This window comes from Hyalella azteca, unplaced genomic scaffold, assembly GCF_000764305.2.
Source record: "Hyalella azteca isolate HAZT.00-mixed unplaced genomic scaffold, Hazt_2.0.2 contig13476, whole genome shotgun sequence".
Classification (NCBI taxonomy): Eukaryota; Metazoa; Arthropoda; class Malacostraca; order Amphipoda; family Hyalellidae; genus Hyalella; species Hyalella azteca.
In genome coordinates this window covers 36676-59440 of record NW_025943398.1, presented here as the reverse complement: position 1 = coordinate 59440, position 22765 = coordinate 36676, and the positions used below count along the sequence as shown (strand labels likewise).

The window sequence follows — 22765 nt, the reverse complement described above, 5'->3', positions numbered from 1 at the left end:
GAAAATCTATTTCGATTCGAAAGAAGAGCTAATGACGGTGAACTAGCTACGAAAACTCGAAAATTTAGAGCTCACAAGTAAATTCATGAACTACCGAAATATCTGACATAAAATAGAACTTATAAACTTCAAAATTACCAACACATGAAATCTTTAAGGAGGTCGGTTCGTGTGAATAGTCGGTTGGTGCGCGGTGAATGGTCGGTTTTAGCATGTTGAATGGAGGTTGGTGAGTGGTGAATGGTCCGTCGGTGCGTGGTGATCGAGATGGTCCGTCGGTGCGTGGTGAATGGTTTGTTGGAGCGCGGTGAATGGTCGGTCGGTGCGTGGTAAACAGTCAAAGTCAGTCAATGCATGGTGAAAATTTGGTCGGTGCGTTGTGAAGTGTCTTTCGGTTAGTGGTGAATGGTCGGTCGGTGCCTGTTGGAAGGTCGATCGACGCATGATACGTGGTGAATGGTCGGTCGGTTTGTGTTGAAGGATCGGTCGGTGGGTGTTGAATGGTTTGTAGGTGCATAGTAAATGGTCGGTTGGTGCGTGGTGAATGGTCTATCGATTGACCGTATATATAGCAGCAGCCTGCGGCTGCAGTTCAGTACATTATGGTTAGAACTCCGATGGGGATTTTATAAGAAACGTTGGCAGCTCTTCTAGCAGCATATTTGGAGGCATGAAATTGAAAGATTGTGCTCAAAAATTTGCAACTTATGTCTGTCAACATCAGGCCTCCGACCACCGAGTAACCGATAACCTCACCTTACGGTTCGCATTGACCATCCTTGTCTCACCTACCAATGACCGGAAGCTGAATAGGTAAACAGCTGCCCAATTGGTTACGAAGCAATGCTTAAGGCGGGACGGGATTTATGACCAACGGCAAGTTCCTCAAAGTTTATTAAATAACACATTCAACAAATAGTCTACTACGGAGCTAAGACGCGGAGAAGAGAGATAGCGAGCTAACTGAGGGACAAAGCTCTTGATCCTAGAAGAAAAATAAACATCGTAAGTACACTGGTAATTCAGACGCCTGATGACTACCCTACCAACGGCCTTCCATGACACCTCCTTATTTCTTCATAATATAAGCCACCTATCAGTAAACACACACAAAGTAAAAGTAACACAAAACACGGTAACACAAAATACAGTAACAGTATTTAACAGTAACACAAAATACAGCTCACCTAGGCGACTGTCAGGTAATCCCCTGTAAGCGAGGCACCAGTACGCAAGCCGGGATTGCCACAGCTACTACTACCAGCCTCGGCCTGCCTCAGCGCCGGTATACTTAATCTCTCCGGTCTGAATACAAGTAGGGAATTTGCAACCGACATACAACATTACAATGTCAATGGTTACATTGTCAATAGACTATGGTCAAGAGACTATGGCTTATTAAACCGTGTACTGTTCCTGCCCGGCAGATGTTTTGTCCAAGCACTCGGGTGCGGTAAGCACTAGGGTCTATCCAAGCACTAGTGTCCATATATTAGTAATATTAGTTAATGTCGAAAGCGACAAAAATGGTAATAATGCTAAAATTTGAAGCTTGAAGAACATAAATGAGAGGAGCGAGGTAAAAGAAACTTGCCGCGAGTCGACGTTTGGGACTTTAACATCCAACATAGCAGCGCCAAGTTAACGGATACAGTACCACTGGAGCAAAATTATCAGCTCTCATCAGCAGCAGTGGATCGGACAGAGTCCTCAACGAATTGTAGAGGCGTGTGCATTTGGAGACAGCGATCTGATAGCTGAAGCAGTCGCAACCTCTGCGCTCTTGATAGAAGTTGGTCACGAACATCATCTTCTATGGGCAAAGCGAAGCTTCTTCCAGCCTGAAAAAATATCAAGACGCAATTTGATTTCGAGTCTTATTTTAACTCTTTCATGAATATTAACATTTTATTTCATCTTTTGACCGAGTCATATTTTATTTTTTTCAATTTCCTTGAAAGCAAAAATCAGGTAATATTCAATTTTTATATCGCGCCCATGCAATGCGCTCAGTTAATCGTCACTTCTCAACTGCACGTGCATTCGCTATTAAAAACTCAAGTACGTCATTGGTTTAATGATTAGTTAATTTAATGTATTTTCTCTAGCCGCACTTTATTAAGACTAGAATGGGTCACTTCATTTTAAATATTTGTAACGCAGCTGAAAGAGATTCAATCTCCAAAAAAAAAAAACATTTGTCAGAATAACTTATACTTATTCGTTCTTAGCACGCACCCAGTCATGAAGCTGGCGCTGTGATAAAGTTAGTAAATGCCAAGTTCTGGCGAGGAGACGCGTTGCCAGAGGCAGTGTTTGCTCGGTAAGTGCATTGCCACACAATAGCTTGGACATCGCTGAGCTGCACCGCACATCATCTGAATATCGGTTGGTGAGAGAATCTCCAAAGAGAGCCCTCGTCAAGTCATCAATAACTTCGTAAATCCTCAGCAATGCTGACGTTGTGGAGTGATGACTTGATTTAAAGTCCTGAAAAATGGTTGGCCACAAATTGATGATAAAATATACAAAAATAAATCTGTAACAAAATGAATAATGTGAACTAACTTTCGGCTATTTTTCGATGAAAAACAAAGGCTAAAACCAATCAAAATCATTTTACAATGAAATCCATCGTGAATTAGAAGCACGAAAAAGTGGAAGTTTTCAACATACAAACTGAAATAAAATTTTCTGTGCACCTGATATATTTCTTCAAGTTTAATGGATGCCTCCAAGGAATAAAATTCCTGGAATTTGGCTTCCTGCCGCCACGCCAAATTCACGAGAAAGGAACAATCTTGAGCCGCCTCCCCGGTCACCGCTATGGCCGAGGCGGCGAGAATGTCTTGGAGCCACTTGAGGATGTCAACCACCGTCGAATTCACCACAGTGACTGCATGGTAGCAACAACAACGGGCTAATTTATTGTCTTAGCCAATTATAAAGAGATAATAATTTTGTGGTACAAAAATATATTGATACATGAGTGAAGCATCGAATTTAACGGTTCAATGAGCTACAAATGCCCCTCCGAGTAAATATCGATGAGAAGTGTAACAGACAGAATTTATAAAAAGCATCTTCGAATTTGGTCTTATACTCAATCATCCAAGTCGTTAATACTAATCTTTAGTGTAGAAACATGAACAACATATAATTATTGATTCTAATTTCACATGTATTTGAAACTGAAAGTTAAAATATATAAAAATCCTTTGTATGAACAATGTAGAACCTGTGCGCAATGACTGAAGCGACGCGGATGCAAGGGTTGAAGGCCATGCGAGTTTGAATTCGTTGACAGGAAGAGCATCTGCAGGGGAGAATGTTGATGATAGTCGTTGAAACGAAAACGCATTGTGAATGATATAGAGTAAAACGATAAAGTTATGAACCCAAAGCCGGTAAATACGTTCCTGAATAACAAATTATTTTAACTACGAACATGTGCACATAACTTTAGGATGTTAACTCTTGGGAACCGAAATATCTTTGTGATTAGAAGTGAGCACCTTTGAGTGAGTACAAAATACCGTTGTGATCGCGAGGAATGGTGATTAGAAGTGGAACACGACCGATATATTGCTGGGTTTCCATCGTATATATAGACTTGTTTGCAGGAGGTTTAGTGGCCATCAATGCCTCAGTGTCGGGGGCTTCATACATGGGCACCGCGGTGTCCAGCTCTCTCATTTGGACGTCTGTGAGCAAACAGTTTGCTAGACGCTTGGTGTCTGATGAGTCGGCGGAACGCAGGTACGGAAGCTGCTCAAGATCATGGAGTATGTATGGGACAGAGAAAATACACAGCAAGTAGTCAGGGAATGTTTCCCTAGTAACATACTCTATAATCGAACTTTTTAAAAAATAATTAGCAACTGATATATAGATCAACTTAAATCGTGCATCAGAGGTAGCGGGTGCTAATATAAGTCAGGGTTGAATTGATCATGGAGACAAGGTTAGAATCATAAAATAAAACTTTGATTCGCTTTCCGCATGAGATATACAAATCGGGGCCAGTTCCTTGGGATATTCACAAGTGGCTGAAGTGGGGAATTTGGGACAATTTGGCTGGAGATATTTTACAGGTCCGTTGCACAAAATGATTCTTTCGTATGACCGTTCTTTCAAGGAATGAACGGTCAATTGGTCAATGTATATAAAAAAATAGAATTGGGAAAATATTTCAGTGACCAGTAAAATTTTCAAGTATTTCCATAAATAATTGAATAAATTACAGAATAAGTGGAGATGACGTAACTTGCGCAGAACGACTCAGTAGAGTAATATTGTTGTTCATGCTGGGATCGGTATGTATAACAATTAGTTTCAATTTAGCAAGGAAATGTATTGACAAAATTTTGCATTTTATAATAACATATATTAGTTATAATTGTTGGCAGATTTGACAGTTGAATAGAGTGTACTCGGATAAAGGTGTTTACCTCCTCAGCCACAACAGGGCTCGTCTTCTCATGTTTGGCCATGGAAGAGCTTGCAGTCGGCATCACAGGAAGAGACAGGAAGTCGATGGTACAGTAACTCGGACGCGGTGAAACGTTGCGGTTGTCTTGGGGGGAATGGTGGTGCAAGCTCGACAACCCCAGTGGTGCTTCGAGTACCACTGGAAAAATTTATTTTATAATTGGTTTAGTTTGAGTAGTAATATCAAAATAAGTGAATTTTCCGAAGTCTCCGAGTTCCTCTTCTTGGAAGGATTCGATGTACAGGAAAGTCAATAACAGCCGAGGTGTCTCAAGTCTCATTGGAAAACAATATCAATTGTGCTAACAAGCCTAACTTCTTATATTATCCATAAAAATACCATAAATATGTTAATTGTTATTTTTATGCATATTATAATGATTGAATAATAGTCTCACAATTAGAACCGTCATAAATAGAATTGATATTTTTTAGATGGAAACTGTGGGTTGCAATTGCATTTCCCGAAGAAATGAAAATGGATTCTATCTTGACATGTGCCACCAGATTGAAGTTTTACATGAAATTTTCAATCAATAATTATAATTAGTCGTACCAACGTGGCGGCAGGGCTGAGAGAGTTTGTTGTTGTTCAGCGGAGTGCGCTTCACAAGGACGAGGACGAGAGCGTTACGTACGAGACTTGCATCGATGTTCTGCACCGCTGCTTCTACCGCAGACAGCGCCTAATGGGGAGTTGCATAAATTTACAAAGTATGAACATGTAGAGGAAATAAATGAAAATCACACCTTTGGGCACATAAATTACTTTGAAACTGAATTATTTGAATATAAATTCGAATCACTGTTGCTTAATTTCAACGGAAAAATGTGAACCAAAGCACGAGTTGTGATTAAAGATGATGCTAAAATTCAGGAAGGCACAACATTTATGAAGAGAAAACATTTTATTCGCTAGAATAAATCCAGTACTTTGTAAACCTTATCTTCGCAAATGGTAAGTGAAGCTCACAAACAAAAATGTACAACGTAAGTCATCGATCACTTCGTTTATCCATTGATCCAAAAATAGGACCACTTGTAACTCACTGTGACCGGCGTGTCCACGAGCACCACGTGTACGTGGTCTCTACGAACGGCAAGATGTAAGATTCGCTCAACGTCCATCTGCCGGAGACATTACCAACAATCATAAGAATCTGGGCCTCGATTGAAGATGTGAACTTAATTATAGCTAATCGAGTTCTAAATAACTAAATAACTCAAATATTTTCTCCGCTTTTGATCGGTATATTTTTTCACGCATGGACGCAAGCAAAATTTGAAGAAGACAAATAATTTATCACAGGTGATAGCTCTTCCGAGGAAGTTTTCTCTTGGGTCTGAGCGCAAAATAATATTGTACCGTTTAGATATTTGGTTTTTGATGGGATGAGTGGCCTATACAAAAAGTATATCATATATAATTTAGTATATATTATGAATCTTCAATCACAAAAAATTAAAAAGTTGATTGTCTGTGCATTTTAAATCGTAGGACGAGAGCGTTACGTACGAGACTTGCATCGATGTTCTGCACCGCTGCTTCTACCGCAGACAGCGCCTGATGAAGAGTGGGATAAATTTACAATGTATCAACGTGTGAAGGAATAAATGAAAATTTCATCATTGGGCATGTAAATTACTTTGAAACTGAATTAATTGGGAATTAATTTGAAACTGTAACACAAATTGGAATCACAGTTGCTTAATTTCGACGGAAAAATGTGATCCCAATTAAAGACGAGTTGTGGTTAAAGATGATGTAAAATTCATGAAGGAACAACATTAATCAAGAGAAAACTTTTATTCGATAGAATTAATCGAGTACTTTGTAAACTTTATCTTTGCAAATGGGAATTGAAGCTCTGAAGCTCAAAAAAATAAAAATGTACAACGTAAGTCATCGATCACTTCGTTTCTCCATTGATCCAAAAATATGAGCACTTATAACTCACTGAGACCGGCGTGTCCACGAGCACCACGTGTACGTGGTCTCTACGAACGGCAAGATGTAAGATTCGCTCAACGTCCATCTGCCAGAGACATAACAAACAATCATCAGAATCTGGGCCTCGATTGAAGATGTGAACTTAAATATAGCTAATCGAGTTCTAAATAATTTAATAATTCTAATATTTTCTCCGCTTTTGATCGGTATATTTTTTCACGCATGGACGCAAGCAAAATTTGAAGAAGACAAAGAAATTATCACAGGCGATAGCTCTTCCGACGAAGTTTTCTCTTGGGCCTGAGCGCAAAATAATATTGTGCCGTACAGATATTTAGTTTTTGAATTTTGGATAATAAGTTCACCCGAGAATATGTTAATCGGTGATGATACGAGTATATAAGCCTGCACATCATCAAACTAAAGGCAATAAATATTTGAAAGAAAAATTGAAGAAATGAGGCGATGAAAAATTTAGGCAATGTGGAGTCATGCACAAGTCTACATTATAAAAAAAAAATGATTAGTATGTTTCATGAATGAAACCTGCAGACGATTCCTATTTCGATGCACGCGCTAGGCTCACGATGAACCTGAATGCAGTGAAGTAAGCTAATGTCTATTTTCTATCTGAGTTAATGAGCGTTGAAGGGGAAATCAATAAAATGTAAAAGGCGATAAAACTTAAATGAAGAGAGGATCCGTTTCATCATGTGGAAATGTAGCAAGTCTGTGGCATGCATCACAAAATAATCAACTGTCTATTCTTAAATTACCAAAAACCAAACGAGAAATATTTCAAAGATGAAAAGAGTTAAGAATGAACGATCAATGGGTCTTTAACAACACCTGGAAATGAAGTAAGTCGGGCGCTGGTTTGAACCAGGCTTTGTAGTACGGAACACCGAGGTAAGAATGAACGATCAGTGGGTCTTTAACAACACCTGGAAATGAAGTAAGTCGGGCGCTGGTTTGAACCAGGCTTTGTAGTACGGAACACCGAGGTAAGAATGAACGATCAATGGGTCTTTAACAACACCTGGAAATGAAGTAAGTCGGGCGCTGGTTTGAACCAGGCTTTGTAGTACGGAACACCGAGGTAAGAATGAACGATCAAAGGGTCTTTAACAACACCTGGAAATGAAGTAAGTCGAGCGCTGGTATGAACCAGGCTTTGTAGTACGGAACACCGAGGTAAGAATGAACGATCAAAGGGTCTTTAACAACACCTGGAAATGAAGTAAGTCGGGAGCTGGTTTGAACCAGGTTTTGTAGTACGGAACACCGAGGCGCCTCAGAGCTGATCTCACAAGAGCGACGACGTCGGCATGCTCATCTCCACACCAGATCTGAGACCGAATGAAAACATACAAACTTCAAAATTGAAGTTACAATTTTTGTTACACATTTTCTCATATGCAAGATGCAATTAAAAATGATTTACATGCAAGATCTAAGTAAAAAATGTTTTTTTTTACCGAGATTTGAAACGCCTGGTAAGGCATGAGCTTTTCTTTGAGTGAGATGTTCGCCCTGCTCTCATTTCGAAAAATCTCCCAGTTACGATCAACAGCAATTCCTCAATAGATTACTTCGAACTGATCCTGTGAACCGATGAGCAGAACGCATTGAATAATCTATGATTACTAATATTTAGTAGCGTGATGGACCTGCAGAAGAGCATCACGTTGAGGCTCGACAGCGCTGCAGCGGCTCAGCTGCCGGCGCTGCAGAAGGCTTGCGGCGATTCTGAGGCCGAATATTACGAGTCAGTTTTTAAATGTATGAATAAATATTCCTATCTACGATTATTAATTCCAATCTCATTTTCGTACATTAAATAGGGTTACATTATAGCTATTGATATAATACCTTCAAAATATAATTAGGTTTTTGGGCACTTTTGCCTTATGAGGCACTCAGAACTTGGGTATTTCGTATAAAGATTCGCATATTAACAGAATCGAAGCAAATAATCAGCTATCAAAATTCAAATTGAAACAGGTAACACTCGCAACATTATGAATCTAGTATAATATAATAGAACTGCATTACCGGGCGGAAATTTAAAATTAAAATATTATCTCTATATATATACAGTAACAGCGTCCTCACTTCTCCTCCGGTCCGCGGTCTGGAACTGAGAGTTCCGGGACTACTTTGGCCAACAAACGAGAAGTCCAGTTTTCCAGATCACGATGGCATAAAACGTGGAACAGGAGTAGCATTCGCAGGTCCTGGGGGCAGGATTCTAATAAGAAATTGCGATATCACAGGTAAGCCAGTAATCCAACCTGTGCATCGTGGGAGTGCAACTTTCCTATAGCGTACGATAGATTCAAGATTTCTATGACAAACAAAGAAATGTGAGGAGGAGAAACTATACCAACAATGAAAACGAGAAAAAGAGAAGAAATTAGAAAAATAAGAAGGGAAAGAGACAATGTTTCCGTCATGAGAAGGGAAGATACCTCATTATCGAGGCATAAATATTTCCGAACGTTAGCGCATGATGAAGACTATTCAACTAATCTCCCGTCGCGGGAGTCGTTAATTCGCACTATTTACAGATTTATTATATTTATATAAAACAACAATCCAAATTACATTCAAAGTAATACTAGTAATATTAAGATTACTTCATCATAGTACAAAGGGATCAGAAGATCACATCAGATGATTAAACCAAAAAATTATTTCGAAATAGACTCCACAAGTGATGCAAACTCAAAATGAAAAAGCTTTCCATGCATTCCATTATCATGAAAATGTTCCAAAATAATCTATTAAAATTTGAATGAAATTTAACATTGAATTAGAAGCCACGTATTTACATCACACCTTGATCAAGTGATGCCGATCATAGAACAGATCCTGTAGTGCATCTTCGTCCAGACTTCGGTCATTAATTAGAATGTTTTCGACAAGCTTAACGAACTTTCTTCGCTGCGGAGAATATTCCCCATCTGCTTCTATTTTCTCGTAATCATCTCGTGAGGAATTAGGTTGTAGCTTCTGCTGCCCGGTCGTATTTGTATCCAAAGACAGAGCAAAGATTGTTGGACACTTCACAAGGAGAAAGTCGATAGCCTAAAAAGGAGGAAAGGTTTAAAATGTTGATTTCTCACATAATGCAATGAATTAAAAATTAAGCACTGGGATGAATATCAATATCTTTACTAGACATGGGCAATTTTGTTTACTATTATTTCGGATATATTTGTTCAGACATACGATGACAACTTGTTCAGAGAGGGGAAAAAATGCTGTCACCTGCTCGCAAGCTTTATGTTGGAGGGTGATTGCTTTCTCCGAGTTCGTAATTTTGTCATAAAAATCTTGGAACGCCAATGCATGATAAGCTATTCCGTCGTCCAACAGAGCAGACATAGCCTCTTCTGCGACCACTTCACTGAATGTTTTACATTCTAATGGGCTTGAGAATGAGGACTTATAATCCTGCAAATAAACTGAGTTAGGACAGCTCGATGACGGTCGAGGGCTCTCTTGTGAAGAACTCAACTGAAAATCGAGCGGTAAGGACGAATGTTTTTTAGAGAGACGTGGTAATCGATTTGCAGGCTGGGAAAACGATACGCTTCTCAGCAGTTTCTTTCTCTGTTCGCCTGTAATATTCGACAGATGAAAGCCCTGCAAGTCATCATCAACGCGCTTCTTGTCAACAATGTAATCCACTTCACTAAGAACCTTTTCCAGGCTTCCAGATATGAATTCGTCTATTTCCTTCGAATCGATGGAAGGCTGGGACTTACGTTCGTTGATTTCATTTTCACCATTGGTTAATTTTTCTTCAGATCCCATTCTGAGTTCTGAGACATCCGAGTCAATATCAGAGCTTGTTAGTTCATCATCGAGTTGATCTTTCAGAGCAGAGACGAGCAGGCAACACCGCGTCAACTGTCGACTATCCTCATGTAAACGAGGCTCCACCGCCTCCCAGAGTGATGACCAGATCACACTGCGGTGGTTATCTGCCGAGTCTGATAACGGCGATCCTGACTTAGTATGTTGTCTTTCATGTGTAGTAATATAATAAATGTGTGTAAGAGCGGTGCGACGATGCGTAAATTGAGCTTTTTCTGGCAATGGTGAAAATTTCATCGGACATGTTATGATTAAAAAGATCGAATACATGGATATGGATCAACGTTCATGAGCATAAGCCATTCAATAGGTAGAGCTCTTTGGAGAAGAAAGGCTTACTATTGAGCTCATTGAAAAGGTACTGCATAAATTCCGGATTTCTGCCTCGTTTCGAATCGATGGAAGACTTGGACTCACGTTGATTAATTTCATTTTCATTATTGGTTGATTTTTCTTCAGATCCCACTCTGAGTTCTGAGACATCCGAGTCAATATCAGAGCTTGTTAGTTCATCATCGAGTTGATCTTTCAGAGCAGAGACGAGCAGGCAACACCGCGTCAACTGTCGACTATCCTCATGTAAACGAGGCTCAACAGCCTCCCAGAGTGATGACCAGATCACACTGCGGTGGTTATCTGCCGAGTCTGATAACGGCGATCCTGACTTAGTATGTTGTCTTTCATGTGTAGTAATATAGTAAATGTGCGTAAAAGCGGTGCGACGATGAGTAAATCGAGTTTTTTGTGTCAATGTAGAAAAATCTCATCGTGCATATTATGATTAAATAGATTGAATACATGGATATGGATCAATGTTCATGAGCGTAAGCCGTTCAATAGGTAAAACTCTTTGAAGAAGAAAGGTTTAATATTGAGCTTATTGAAAAGGTACTGCACTAATTCCGGATTTCGGCCTCAAATGTGAATATTGTGATCATTTTGGTGCACTTTTATCGTATGCACTTACCTTTTCCTAGGTTTTGACGTGCGCGGACCACGAAAATATCAACGAAAAGTTGCAGGTCGGGAACTACAGAAGGCAAGGCAAATCTGTGTCTGCGCTTGACGAACTCCTGCACTCTCTCCAGCGCCCGCCAAGCTCGCCCTACAGCCACGGCCGCCGGCGTCCATAGACTTCGGACCTCGCGGCAGACCTTCCTTAATTGCTTCTCTAGGACGTCCACTTGGGCTCGAGACTGAGAGGAGGTTTCGAACGTTCAATAATAAGTTAAAACTTTGCTCAGAATCATTTCAACAATTTAAATGTTCCAGATGATTTAAATGTAGTCTAAATTGGCTGTTATTCACGTCTCTACTCAGATAACTGTGTGAGACAATGTCCAAATATCGATGCACCTTCATCCGTTGTGTGGTTCATATTGACCACTTCAAACACAGAAACTGGCGTGCCAATGACCCGTGTAGAAAGTGGTTCTTAATTTGGACAATATGGCCTCTTCATTCTTCTGAGTGTTGATTTAGTGAGACTCGTCGTCATCACACGATTTTTGTTCCAAATTTTCCAGCTAGAATAGTGGAGTCGTTCCCGAGTTTATTGAATAATCGAAACTCCTTTTCCCTTGTGTAATGATTATTCATAAAGCTAGAAGCGAGAAAAATAACCATTGACTAGACAAAATCTGCGCTGCAGTCATGAATGCACTCGAAACTTGAAAATCAACGCGTTATTAATGAGCGTTGAGTACTATTTAAGAATACTAATGATAGGAAATTGCTTTTTAAAATTAAAAAAATCAACATTTTCGAAACTTTGTGCTCATAAAAATTTTTCGCCAACATGTCCTCTGATACAGAAATTTCAAATTTGTTATATACTATAAATATAATTTAGAACATTGATGCTGAGTGAATCAAAGATTAGATTCGTCCTTCACTACACGAGCATCCTTAACAGTTAAACAAACCAAAAATTTTAGTATATGGCACAACAGTATATGAAGAATGAGCACCTCTTCCAACTGCGAGATGACAACGTGCAGTTTTTCCAATGCCTGAGTAGACACGGCAGGAGATTCTATGTCCAGCAGAACGTCTTCACACTTTGCTCTGGCGTCGTGGTAGCGGCGGCGCATGTCCGTGTGCTGACGTAGCATGGTCTCGTCATTACATTTTTTCGTCGTGAGACGAGTGAGACTCGTGAGACTCGTCGTCATCACACGATTTTTGTTACAAAATTTCAAGTTAGAATAGTGGAGTCGTTCCCGAGTTTATTGAATAATCGAAACTCCTTTTTCCTTATTTAATGATTATTCATGAAGCAAGAAGCGAGAAAAATAACCCAGGACTAGACGAAATCTGCGCTGAAGTCTTGAATGTACTCGTACTTTAAAAATCAACGTGTTATTAATAAAGTCTAGTAATTTTAAAGAAAACTAATGATGGGAAAATGCTTATTTTTTAAATTAAAAAAATTAAACAGTTTCGAAAATTTGTACTCATAAAAATGTTTCCCAAACATGTCCTCCCATCCGGAAATTTCTTAACATGAACTATAATATAATTTAGAATATTGATGCTGAGTGAATCAAAGTTGAGATTTGTCCGTCACTACAAGAGCATTCTTAAGAGTTGAAAAAACCAAATATTTCAGTATCTGAGACATATCATAAAGAATGAGCACCTCTTCCAACTGCGAAATGACAACGTGCAGTTTTTCCAATGCCTGAGTGGACACGGCAGGAGATTCTTTGTCCAGCAGAACGTCTTCACACTTTGCTCTGGCGTCGTGGTAGCGGCGGCGCATGTCCGTGTGCTGACGTAGCATGGATACCAGCATAGCCTCTTGGCAGGAGTTGTCAGGGTCGTAGCGAAGGAAGGTGCGTACCATGAATTGAACCAATTCCTGTTGTTCAAAGAATACATTTTAAAAATAATGTGTTATATTTTAATTATTATCCTGATTGTATTTTTAGGAATAGTTTGTGAGATCATGATTGCATTTATCACTCACGTATAATTGCTCGTTACGGTCTACATAGTCACCTGGTCCTCCAAGGCAAGGTTGACCACCTTGGCAGACGTGCACAAATCACATGGTAAACTGAGACAAGTGTCTTGGAGAACAATGCAGATACGCACACCTTCGTCTGCAAATAGAGAGAAAAATCCCCTTACTCCCTTACAATTCCCTTACTAAGGAAATTGACGTGGAGAGTCAATAAAATGAGATCATATTAGCAGAGTAGTAGAGTAGTAGAGTAGAGTAGTTGAATCTTCTCATGAAGAGTTTAAAAGTACCAATCTTTAACAATAACAAAATCCAAGGAATTGCCTGGAACACGCGTCGAAATCTTTTCCAATAACGACAATAGCGTTTGACAGTCCTGGTGGAAGAGCCTCAATAGCAATCGGTGTCCAGCAAACTCATTGGATGATTCTTGTTGTTCCTCCTCAGTAGCGACGTTGGTGTTCTCTCCAGACCGGGAGTTGTGGATCTCGTTGGCTAGTTGCGTAAGGGCATCAATGCTGGTCCACCGGAAAGAGGACAGATATTCCGTCACCTGCACAAACGAATTTCATGTCAAAAGAAGCCAAAAATTGAGAATCGTTTCTCTACAGAAGTCACTCAGTAGAAACCTTTCAGATATATGAATGTCAGAAGCGTGCTTTCGCGCCCCTTCCACATTTTTCTTACAGTTTTCCTTGTGATTTCTGTGCATCTTTTCACCCATAATTATTACATATTTATGAACGCAGTAATAAACAATGGAACGGTCACCAAACTCTTATATTCATGCGATTCTTTAGATCTGAGAATGTCGATGTCTACCGTAGTTGGGAGTGAGTTGCGTGATGTCTGTTGGTCTTGTCTTAATAATAGTGTGACACCAGAGAAAGGTAGACCTCATGAAGACTCTTCAGTCTCGCCAATAACTTGGTCTGTGAATTGTGGCTGCCGATTACATTCCAAGTGAACAGAAGTTATTTCGACAGATATCATGTATGAGAGTGTTCTCAATGAGTATTTCGAAACTTTAGGATTATTTTGAACCAATATACTTGTATTTAAATCGGCTCTTAGTTTGCAGCCTAGAGATATGCCAGTGAGATGAACAGCTAACAGAAGAGCAAAACTGCAACCACCATATCCGGTAAACATCGTCTTGTTTATTGCAGAAGACATCTATACGCGTAGTGAGCCATGAACGAATAGAATTATCGAACAGCTGATCAATTGTAACTTAGGAGCCGTGAAATGATTCTCGTCTTCGACGAAATTCCCCCTCGGTATTTCCTAGCAATTTTAATTCAGTCGAGGTGAAAATAACAAATTTAAAGTAATAATTGAATAAATGTATATCGTTTCGAGGACGGCAAGTTGAGTTATGACTCGGCGGTAATGATGGCAATTAGTTCTAATACAAAATAATGAATCCTGTTTGTCTTAATACTCACTAAATTAGGAGAAGCATATAGGGGGATGCCTTCATTATTGAAGACATCAGAAGATCACAAGAAAAAAGTCACATAAATTGCATGAATATCATTGGTGCTAAGACAATTTAAATACTTCAGTGCATTTTACACACCTATATCAATTTTGCTATTAGTCATCACCAACAACACACCTGAAATACTAATTCATACATGAATAATGTGCTGATATTTTGAATATAACATTAAATCCTTATTTTAGAGAAACGAGTGTCATTAAGTTTTTTTAGCTTTCACTCTATTATCTTGTTAATTAATTAGTGTATAATAATCTAAAACTGCATGCAAACGTAACTTGTCCAAATTGCGATTAAACAAAAATGCAGCAAACACTGCGTTATAAGTGCACTAACATAAGGCACTAGAGAGGGAAAAGATAATGAACCATGACTACCACTTACCACATGACTCGGGTCCCTCACAATCACCACTCATCACATGACGACTGATGTCCTTCAAAATCACCACTCACCACATGGCTCAGGTCCCTCACAATCACCACTCACCACATGGCTCGTGTCCCTCACAATCACCACTAACCACACGACTCATGTCCCTCACAATCACCACTCACCACATGGCTCGGGTCCCTCACAATCACCACTCACCACATGACTCGGGTCCCTCACAATCACACAACTGAAGGCGTCGCGCAGAGCGTGTTCTGTCTCTTATACACATCTAGATGTGTATAAGAGACAGNAGCTGTCTCGCCTCGCGCTGCTTCAGGCCCAGCTCCAAACTCTGCTGCGAGTAACGAACGTGGTGATTAAACACGGGAATGTAGAATAAAAACGTAAGTAATTAGATACATTGTGGGGTGGAATGAACTGTCTCACCTCGCGCTGCTTCAGGCCCAGCTCCAAACTCTGCTGCGAGTAACGAACGTAGTAATTAAACACGGGAATGTAGAATAAAAACGCAATTAATTATATACAATGTGTGGGTGCAATGAACGGAACATTTTAAATGAAATTAACTTGCAAAGGATCAATTTTTTCCTCTAATCTGAATTCATTTAAGGAAACTAGCTCCCAATATGAGCAATTTAAGATTTAATTCATACTGAAAAATTTATTGACAAACAATTACTATGTCAAATAATATTAAACCACTGCAAGTTGTGAAATTTTTATATTTAAACTTAGCGTTCCATATGCATAATTACAGACGACATTTCAATTATATAAAATACAACTAAGGATACGACTTCAGCGAAGTATAAGGCCAATATTGGAGATTAATCATAAAAGACAAGCACAAAACATTAGGAAAAGTATTATGGGCCTGATATCATTTCTGAACGAAGTCAGACGAATTGTCTGTATAATTGTCTAGAACGAATAATTAGATAAACCTGGAATCGAACAAAATATTTGCTACCTACGTTAAGAACTGAGAAAACATTAAATTATAACTCAATATGGTTCACCTGAGTGTTGTTTTCCTTAAGTCGCTGCACTCGCTCATATCTCGGACACAAGTCCTCGCGATGTCGCTTCCAGAAGCGCACGGACTGCTGAAGGTACGACAACAGCGTCCCGCCGATGTCGCTAACGCGGTACATGTGCTCCACCGACATCTTGATTTGCTGGTGTACAATGGAGATAAATTTCTCTAGGTATATGAAGTGGAGTCACTACGTTTCAATACTGGAATTCCCTTGTTATATTAATAATAATCCATCAGAGTTTTCCCATTGTGAGTTTTTACACAAGACAGGACGCTCGGTAAGCATCATGATATGCTGGCCGCATATGAAAACAGACTAGACGTTCTCTGTATCAGCATCGGAGAGACGTTTGATCGCCACTAAAATGACGTCATATGGCATAATTATATAATTTCGACCAGTGAATGGATCCAAGAAACGACTTCGAAAATTGAAATTTCAACCAATTTCAAAAAGTTGTAAAATTCGTTAAAAGGAAAAACTTAGAGCAAAACAAGACAATATGTGTTAAAAGAAAAACCACGAAGTAGAAGAAATAACTTAAAGCAAAGAGAAGAACTTGAGGGCACTCAAAACACTACCAAAATATAGTGAATTGTCTTGCAATGCATATTCTGATCGACAGTTGCATCACAACTATGAATTAAAATATTAAATGAAACTACAACACATTTTCATCATTTGAATTTAGTTTCTCTTCTTTAAGTATAGACCAATTGACGTGATGGTCAATAAATTTCTTTACATTCGCATCATTTACGGCCGCTGGAGACGCGCTTACGTCAAGTCGGTGCGTGAGGAAGGCGACGTGTTCATCAGTGAGCGCCGTGACGTCGAGCTGTCCAAGTCTGACGCAGAAGTTGGCGTCGTGAGTGGCTTGTCTCACCGCCCGCATGCTCACGTCGCTCGACCCCAGCAGGTACACACAGCACTCGAACATTAGCTGGATGGCGGCAATGGGCGACCGAGACCTATCAAGTATATTTGATGTTAAACATATACAGCGAACAATACTTCTTAGGAAATTAGAATTAATTAATTAAGGAATTAAATTAATTAACTCGTTCAGTAAATTAGGAATCCTAGAAAGCATTTGCTGTGAACAGTATTGGATATATGATGCGTAGTATGGTGGACTCTCATACTTAAGTTATGTCCATCACATGGACACTCTAAACGTGGGCTAGACTTAAGTGGCCAGCAGAAATAATTGCCTGTTTCGCGCTCACAATTGCCAGTTTTACTCTCTCGATTGCCTGTTATGCAGTCACACTTGCCTTTTTTACTCTAACAATTGCCTGTTTCCGCTAACAATGACCTGTTTTGCACTTACAATTGCCAATTTTACTCTCACAATTGCCTGTTTTCCACTTAAAATTGCCAGTTTTACTCTCACAATTATCTGTTTTGCACCCACAATTCGTACTCCCACAATCGCACAATTTTGCACTTACAATTGCCAAGTTTTGCACTCACAATAGCTTCCTGATCCGCGCCATGTCGAGCTCGGCCAGCTGTGCCACGGCGGCGTCAAGGGGGGCCTTCAGCTCTGCTCTGAACTCATTGACCTCGGTCTCCATCTCTTCCACGTAGGTTTTGAGTCTTCATGAGGTCTTCATAGGTACCGAGCGCAGATAGCCGAGCAATGCACTGCTCCAGCTTTTTTTTCTTGAAAAGAAAATAAAAGGAGACAAGGGTGCAATTCTCGCAAAATAGTAGCAAAAATTTCTTAGACTAACATGGTGATTTTATTTTTAGGGGTAAACGGTAAAAGTTATGGATGATGTAGACGATGCAGAAGCCCTGTGTTTGAGTTGTGGAACTCCAATTTAACTTTGTTAAGTTCATTTTTCATCAAAAACCGAAAATTGTAAATCATATTGTTTCACACTGCATTCGGTGTTTGTTTATCACCCTGATAAGAATTATCACTACGTACGAAATATCACGTACCTTATCATTAAATTTACAAGTTTTCTTTTCGTAGACTACTAAGAAATAATTAATTGCCTCTTCAATATTTTCAACCCCAAATTTCTGGACCGGAACACCATCAAGCAAAGGATTGCCTTGTTCTTCTTCCTCCGAACCAGCGACTGGATTCGGAGCAGCCGTAAGGCATTCTTCAGTACCTCCGGATTCTTTTGAATGTGATTCAAGTTTCCCGCCCTTGCTATCAACGGGAGTCTCCATATTGATAGGCTTCCTGTCATCGTCTGAAGGAAGCTTGCCCAAAGTCGACGAGACCAGGCCTGGTTCGAAATTCTCGACATTTTCGTCGGAGATGAGTTGATCCGAAATTAAACTTATGCTCCGATTTTTCTCGAAAGAAGAATTTTGTAATTGGTGGACTTTGGTGAAAAACGACGCTGATGCTTCGATGTCCACCGTAACGTGCATTTCATAAGTGAGCTGGAGAACGACAAAAAAATCAATAGAAAATGATGTGGAAATTAAAACATTCGTCTACGTATATTTAAACTGTTTATTATATTATTCGTTATTGAAAACCCGCAACAAGAGTAACCGAGAGTTTCAAAAATGTGGAAAATTACTTGATGATTTGAAGCTTCACACTAGGTATAAATTGCACAATATAAAGAAACTGCAACATCAGCATGAACATGTGAACCCATAAATTACACTCATGGAATAAGTTTGAAGTCAAGATAAATCACTTTCAAATTTTTATTTAGTCTACTAAATTTTGTTCTCCTGAGCCACTGTCATGAAACCGTTCAAACTTATACATGAAACCGTCCGACCTACCTTTCTCAACAGAGATGTTGTGAAGTCTTGGTGTAGCTCAGATGGAATTTCCGGCAAACTCAATACTGAAGAGCGGAGCAAGATGGCATTCAAGCTTTTGTCCAAGGAGTCCAGCGAGCGGACCGAGCACTGACCAACCACCACAATGGGACTGGTTTTACAGATGCAATTGCCTGAGTTGCACCGGTCGTTTCTGATAAGAAATGTCGAATCTACTTTTTAATTTTTCAGTGAACATTTGTCGATATCAAACATAACAAATTAAGTTAAACTGTACAACGTCAAATTGTGCAGAGCACATTAAATTGTGTAAATTAGATAATTTTATACCCTTTTTATTCGGCGGTCGATCATTTCGACTAAATTCTGGTACGAAATTTTACTTCACAAAAAAAAAACATGAAGACCAAATTACCTTCGGTGTTGACGTACCTTGAATTGATCGCGAAAGAATTGCAGTAAGTGGCGAACATTCTCAATGTATCTGGAACGCAGTACAGAATGCGGTTATTCATGGTAATTGTAAAACTTGATTGCTGAGCATGCTATTTATGCTCATTATATAGTATGCTATTTATGCTCATATTTATGATCCATTAAAGGACCGAGCTCCCGTTTAACCTACCATTATCTGCAAGCCAATCCGCGCGGACGTATAGAAGCGATCCATCGCGGCCAAAACAACGCTGGAAAGCTTCATCGAGCAGCATGCGGCAACCGTCAACGACCACAGTTCTGCCTCTCACGTCGTGGTTCCTGTAGCTCTCGGAGGAAAATTGAGAGTTCTTGGCTTCAAGGCTAGGAACATCCGTTTCCTGCGATAAACAAATTCTACAGTCCATTTGGTCTTCAATTTTTTCTTGCTGTTGGGCTAAAAATTTCAAGTCGGTTTCCGTCAGAAGATGGCAACGTTTATTCTCGTCAATGAGATGTCGTAGAATTCCCCTGAATGCCTCGGCACTACAGGGCTCAATCAAGCACAGGCCTGCGAGTCAAAAGTAGTATTCAAATTAATGCTAGTGACGTTTTTTTTATCAAGTTTGGAAGTATAAGATTGGAATCACAATAAAAACCATACCTTTGCCTTGCAAAAAACTCGGTACAGTCATTAATGGCAAATTCATTAAAAACTTCAAATGATTTAATTCTCATTAATTCAGTACACTTTTAACGTGGAACCTTTCTTGTGCAATCTTGGGACGTATGTCTTGGAACCTTTCTTGTACGTTTTGTATATACATTCTTCATACAAAACGTCATAGGAAACAATACAATAAGACGATTTGATCGGTACAAGACATTTGAGATACAAATGTAAATTATCACAAAAAATAATTACCTGAACGACGGGACATGCAACGAAGAGACCTAATACCGTCCAAATTTTCAGCTTCTTGCAGGAAAACGCACGGAAGACTGTCAGCGGGACGGGGATGCAGCGGGCAGATGTCGTCCAAGTCTTCAATGAACTCAAAAACATCATTAAAGCATTTCAGATATCCCGCCTCGGATTTTCCTTTATCACTTGATATTTTATTTATGAAACATGAACATTTTTCAAGCGTTCTTCTGCTGCTCGGAGATTGCGGTTGGAACAATGCCAATGTTCCGTTTAACGAATCTTGTTTCATAGCATGCAATCGAGGGAACAAAATTCCCGCTAAATGCTGAGCAGACCATTCGAGGCCTGGATGCAGGGCTGCTGAGTTGGCTTCATGCTGCTGGGAATAAATGTACTGTATAAATTATGAACGTGATATCAATCAAAAAATTGGCTAACCGTATAATAATTTACCCTGGATGTGCTGTGAAATATCAGGGATCTGCGACATCATTTGCGGCACGATCGGATGACAACGATGAATATCCGTTATCCTGAATTTAGCTGCACAGTGCACTAGACTCACCTTAAATTTTTCTCGAAAAGCGCTCATAGTTAGAAATTCCACGCATGCGAAGTTGGTACACATGCCTCTTTGGGCGGGTTCATCTGTGTGGTTTTCGGCGATGGGGTTGATGGTCGATGGTTTGAAATGTAGGGCTGTAGAAGAGACCACGCTATTTTCATCGCAAGTGGAAGTCAATTTGCTGGAATCAGAAACGTTATTAACATTCGATTTCACGTCGTCGCATATGGGTGCTGATGATGAAGTAGTTGTCGGACTCTCTGATGAGTCTGAAACAATAAGATGTTCGGTTGTCTTGAAGGTTTCAGACGCATCATCGAGGCAAATTTTTTCCTTTTCGATGACAATAGTGCTTTCTTCTTCGTCATAGATTTGTTGAAATCTATTCGCTCTATTACGCGTTTCTGCGAAAGAATTCGAGAGCTTTTCTTTGATTGATGAAGTTTGCACTGGCGAAACATTCGTCGTCGCAGTACATCTAACATCCGCAGTACAAATGAGAAGAGGAGGATCGGTGAGTGCGGGGTGGAAGGGCACCTGCAGCTCTTCGATGACGTTCAGGAACTCGGACCAAACGGCTGCTCTCAGCTGCAAAAGTGAAACTTCCTTGAGAAGCTACGGAGAATCACAATTTTTCAAACGACTAAAATTTACATAAATTTGGCATAAAAAATTACGTTTATTCCAGATTCTTAATTCGATATGGAAATAATACGAGTACCCGAGATGTAGGTGCTGCGTAGTAGAACAGCGAGAGGAGGCCGTGCAGCCAAAGGTGCAGGGAGTCACTTGAGGAGAATGCACCTGAAGAATTTATAACATCTATTGAACAGATAAAGCAGTGAGGGCAAATAAAATTAATTTAAATATATATTTTACTTCTATGTACTGCTATTTTGAGGTCGATCAGTCGGATGCAAATTTGCAGCAAGCCTACGAATATTGGAAATTTGTAAATACAAAATTAAAACTTAGTAACAAAATTCTATGAAAAAACACAATAAATATAGCGAAACTCCGCGTTAGAGATTTATATTAGCAATCTGAGAGTCAAAGGTGCTTGACTGTGTCATGTTGGATGGTGACTAGTAGGTAAAAGATGAGAGTTAATAGCACTGAACACGTTGATGTGATCACTCACTTGGGCATGTTGTACGGTGGGCGTTGACAAGAGACAGGAAAGTGTTTGCCGCCCTGTACACGTTGGTGTGAAGATGTTTTTGCACATATGGAAAGCTCTTCAATTCCTGCATGCGCTGTAATGAGTGGAAAATATACACGTTTTTTTGTCAGCGACGTTATATTTTGCAGAAATAACAAAATATATCTTAATATGTTAACAGTTAAAGTGAAAGTATAGATAATACTCCTATGTTTGATTTTCTCATGGAAATGATTTCCATTCTTCAGGTAAAGCACAGCTACAATACTGCTATCATACGAGTACATGTGTTACTTCCAACATGTCATTGCATCGAGATTTGGGCGCAGATTTTAAATAATTCTGTTGATTTGATGCCTTGTGATGCCTTCGGGACGACATGACTTGTAACTTTTAAGTTGCCTTATACTGGAGTTGGTTTCAAATTGTAACTTTTAATCAATTGCTTACTTCAATAATACGGAGTGAAGCTTCATTCAAATTGTATCTTTTAATCAATTGCTTACTTCAATAATACGGAGTGTAGCTTTATTCAAAATGTAACTTTTTATCAATTGCTTACTTCAATAATACGGAGTGTAGCTTCAGCCAGTGTAGTATGCAACAGATCATCTGCGTCATCAAAGAGCGGGGAGCAGCACCCGACAAGCAAGTCCACCAGGTCCCCACGCTCGGGGGGACACAGGAACAAA

At 39.6% G+C, this 22765-nt stretch overlaps 4 protein-coding genes across 4 annotated transcripts; all 4 read right to left on the bottom strand.

The window, feature by feature from the left end:
- Positions 1–859: 859 nt before the first annotated feature.
- On the bottom strand, positions 860–5619 carry LOC108668135. Its single transcript, XM_018155291.2, has 8 exons — positions 5542–5619; positions 5048–5177; positions 4452–4630; positions 3537–3768; positions 3239–3316; positions 2703–2896; positions 2239–2490; positions 860–1841 (listed from the first exon to the last, which is right to left on the bottom strand). Exons 1-8 carry the CDS (start codon positions 5617–5619, stop codon positions 1674–1676), a joined length of 1311 nt encoding a protein of 436 aa, XP_018010780.1. The 3' UTR covers positions 860–1673.
- A 2031-nt stretch (positions 5620–7650) lies between these two features.
- LOC125178892 lies at positions 7651–12441 on the bottom strand. The gene is made up of 8 exons (XM_047883698.1): positions 12298–12441; positions 11295–11523; positions 10745–10972; positions 9716–10443; positions 9284–9532; positions 8558–8679; positions 8113–8191; positions 7651–7791 (listed from the first exon to the last, which is right to left on the bottom strand). Exons 1-8 carry the CDS (start codon positions 12439–12441, stop codon positions 7651–7653), a joined length of 1920 nt encoding a protein of 639 aa, XP_047739654.1.
- Positions 12442–15463: 3022 nt separating this feature from the next.
- LOC125178891 lies at positions 15464–17815 on the bottom strand. The gene is made up of 4 exons (XM_047883697.1): positions 17712–17815; positions 17017–17206; positions 16215–16373; positions 15464–15529 (listed from the first exon to the last, which is right to left on the bottom strand). The coding sequence occupies exons 1-4, from the start codon at positions 17813–17815 to the stop codon at positions 15464–15466; spliced, it is 519 nt and encodes a 172-aa protein (XP_047739653.1).
- Positions 17816–19041: 1226 nt separating this feature from the next.
- LOC125178890 lies at positions 19042–21032 on the bottom strand. The gene is made up of 5 exons (XM_047883696.1): positions 20912–21032; positions 20344–20722; positions 19630–19989; positions 19420–19488; positions 19042–19133 (listed from the first exon to the last, which is right to left on the bottom strand). The coding sequence occupies exons 1-5, from the start codon at positions 20972–20974 to the stop codon at positions 19042–19044; spliced, it is 963 nt and encodes a 320-aa protein (XP_047739652.1). The 5' UTR covers positions 20975–21032.
- Positions 21033–22765: the final 1733 nt, after the last annotated feature.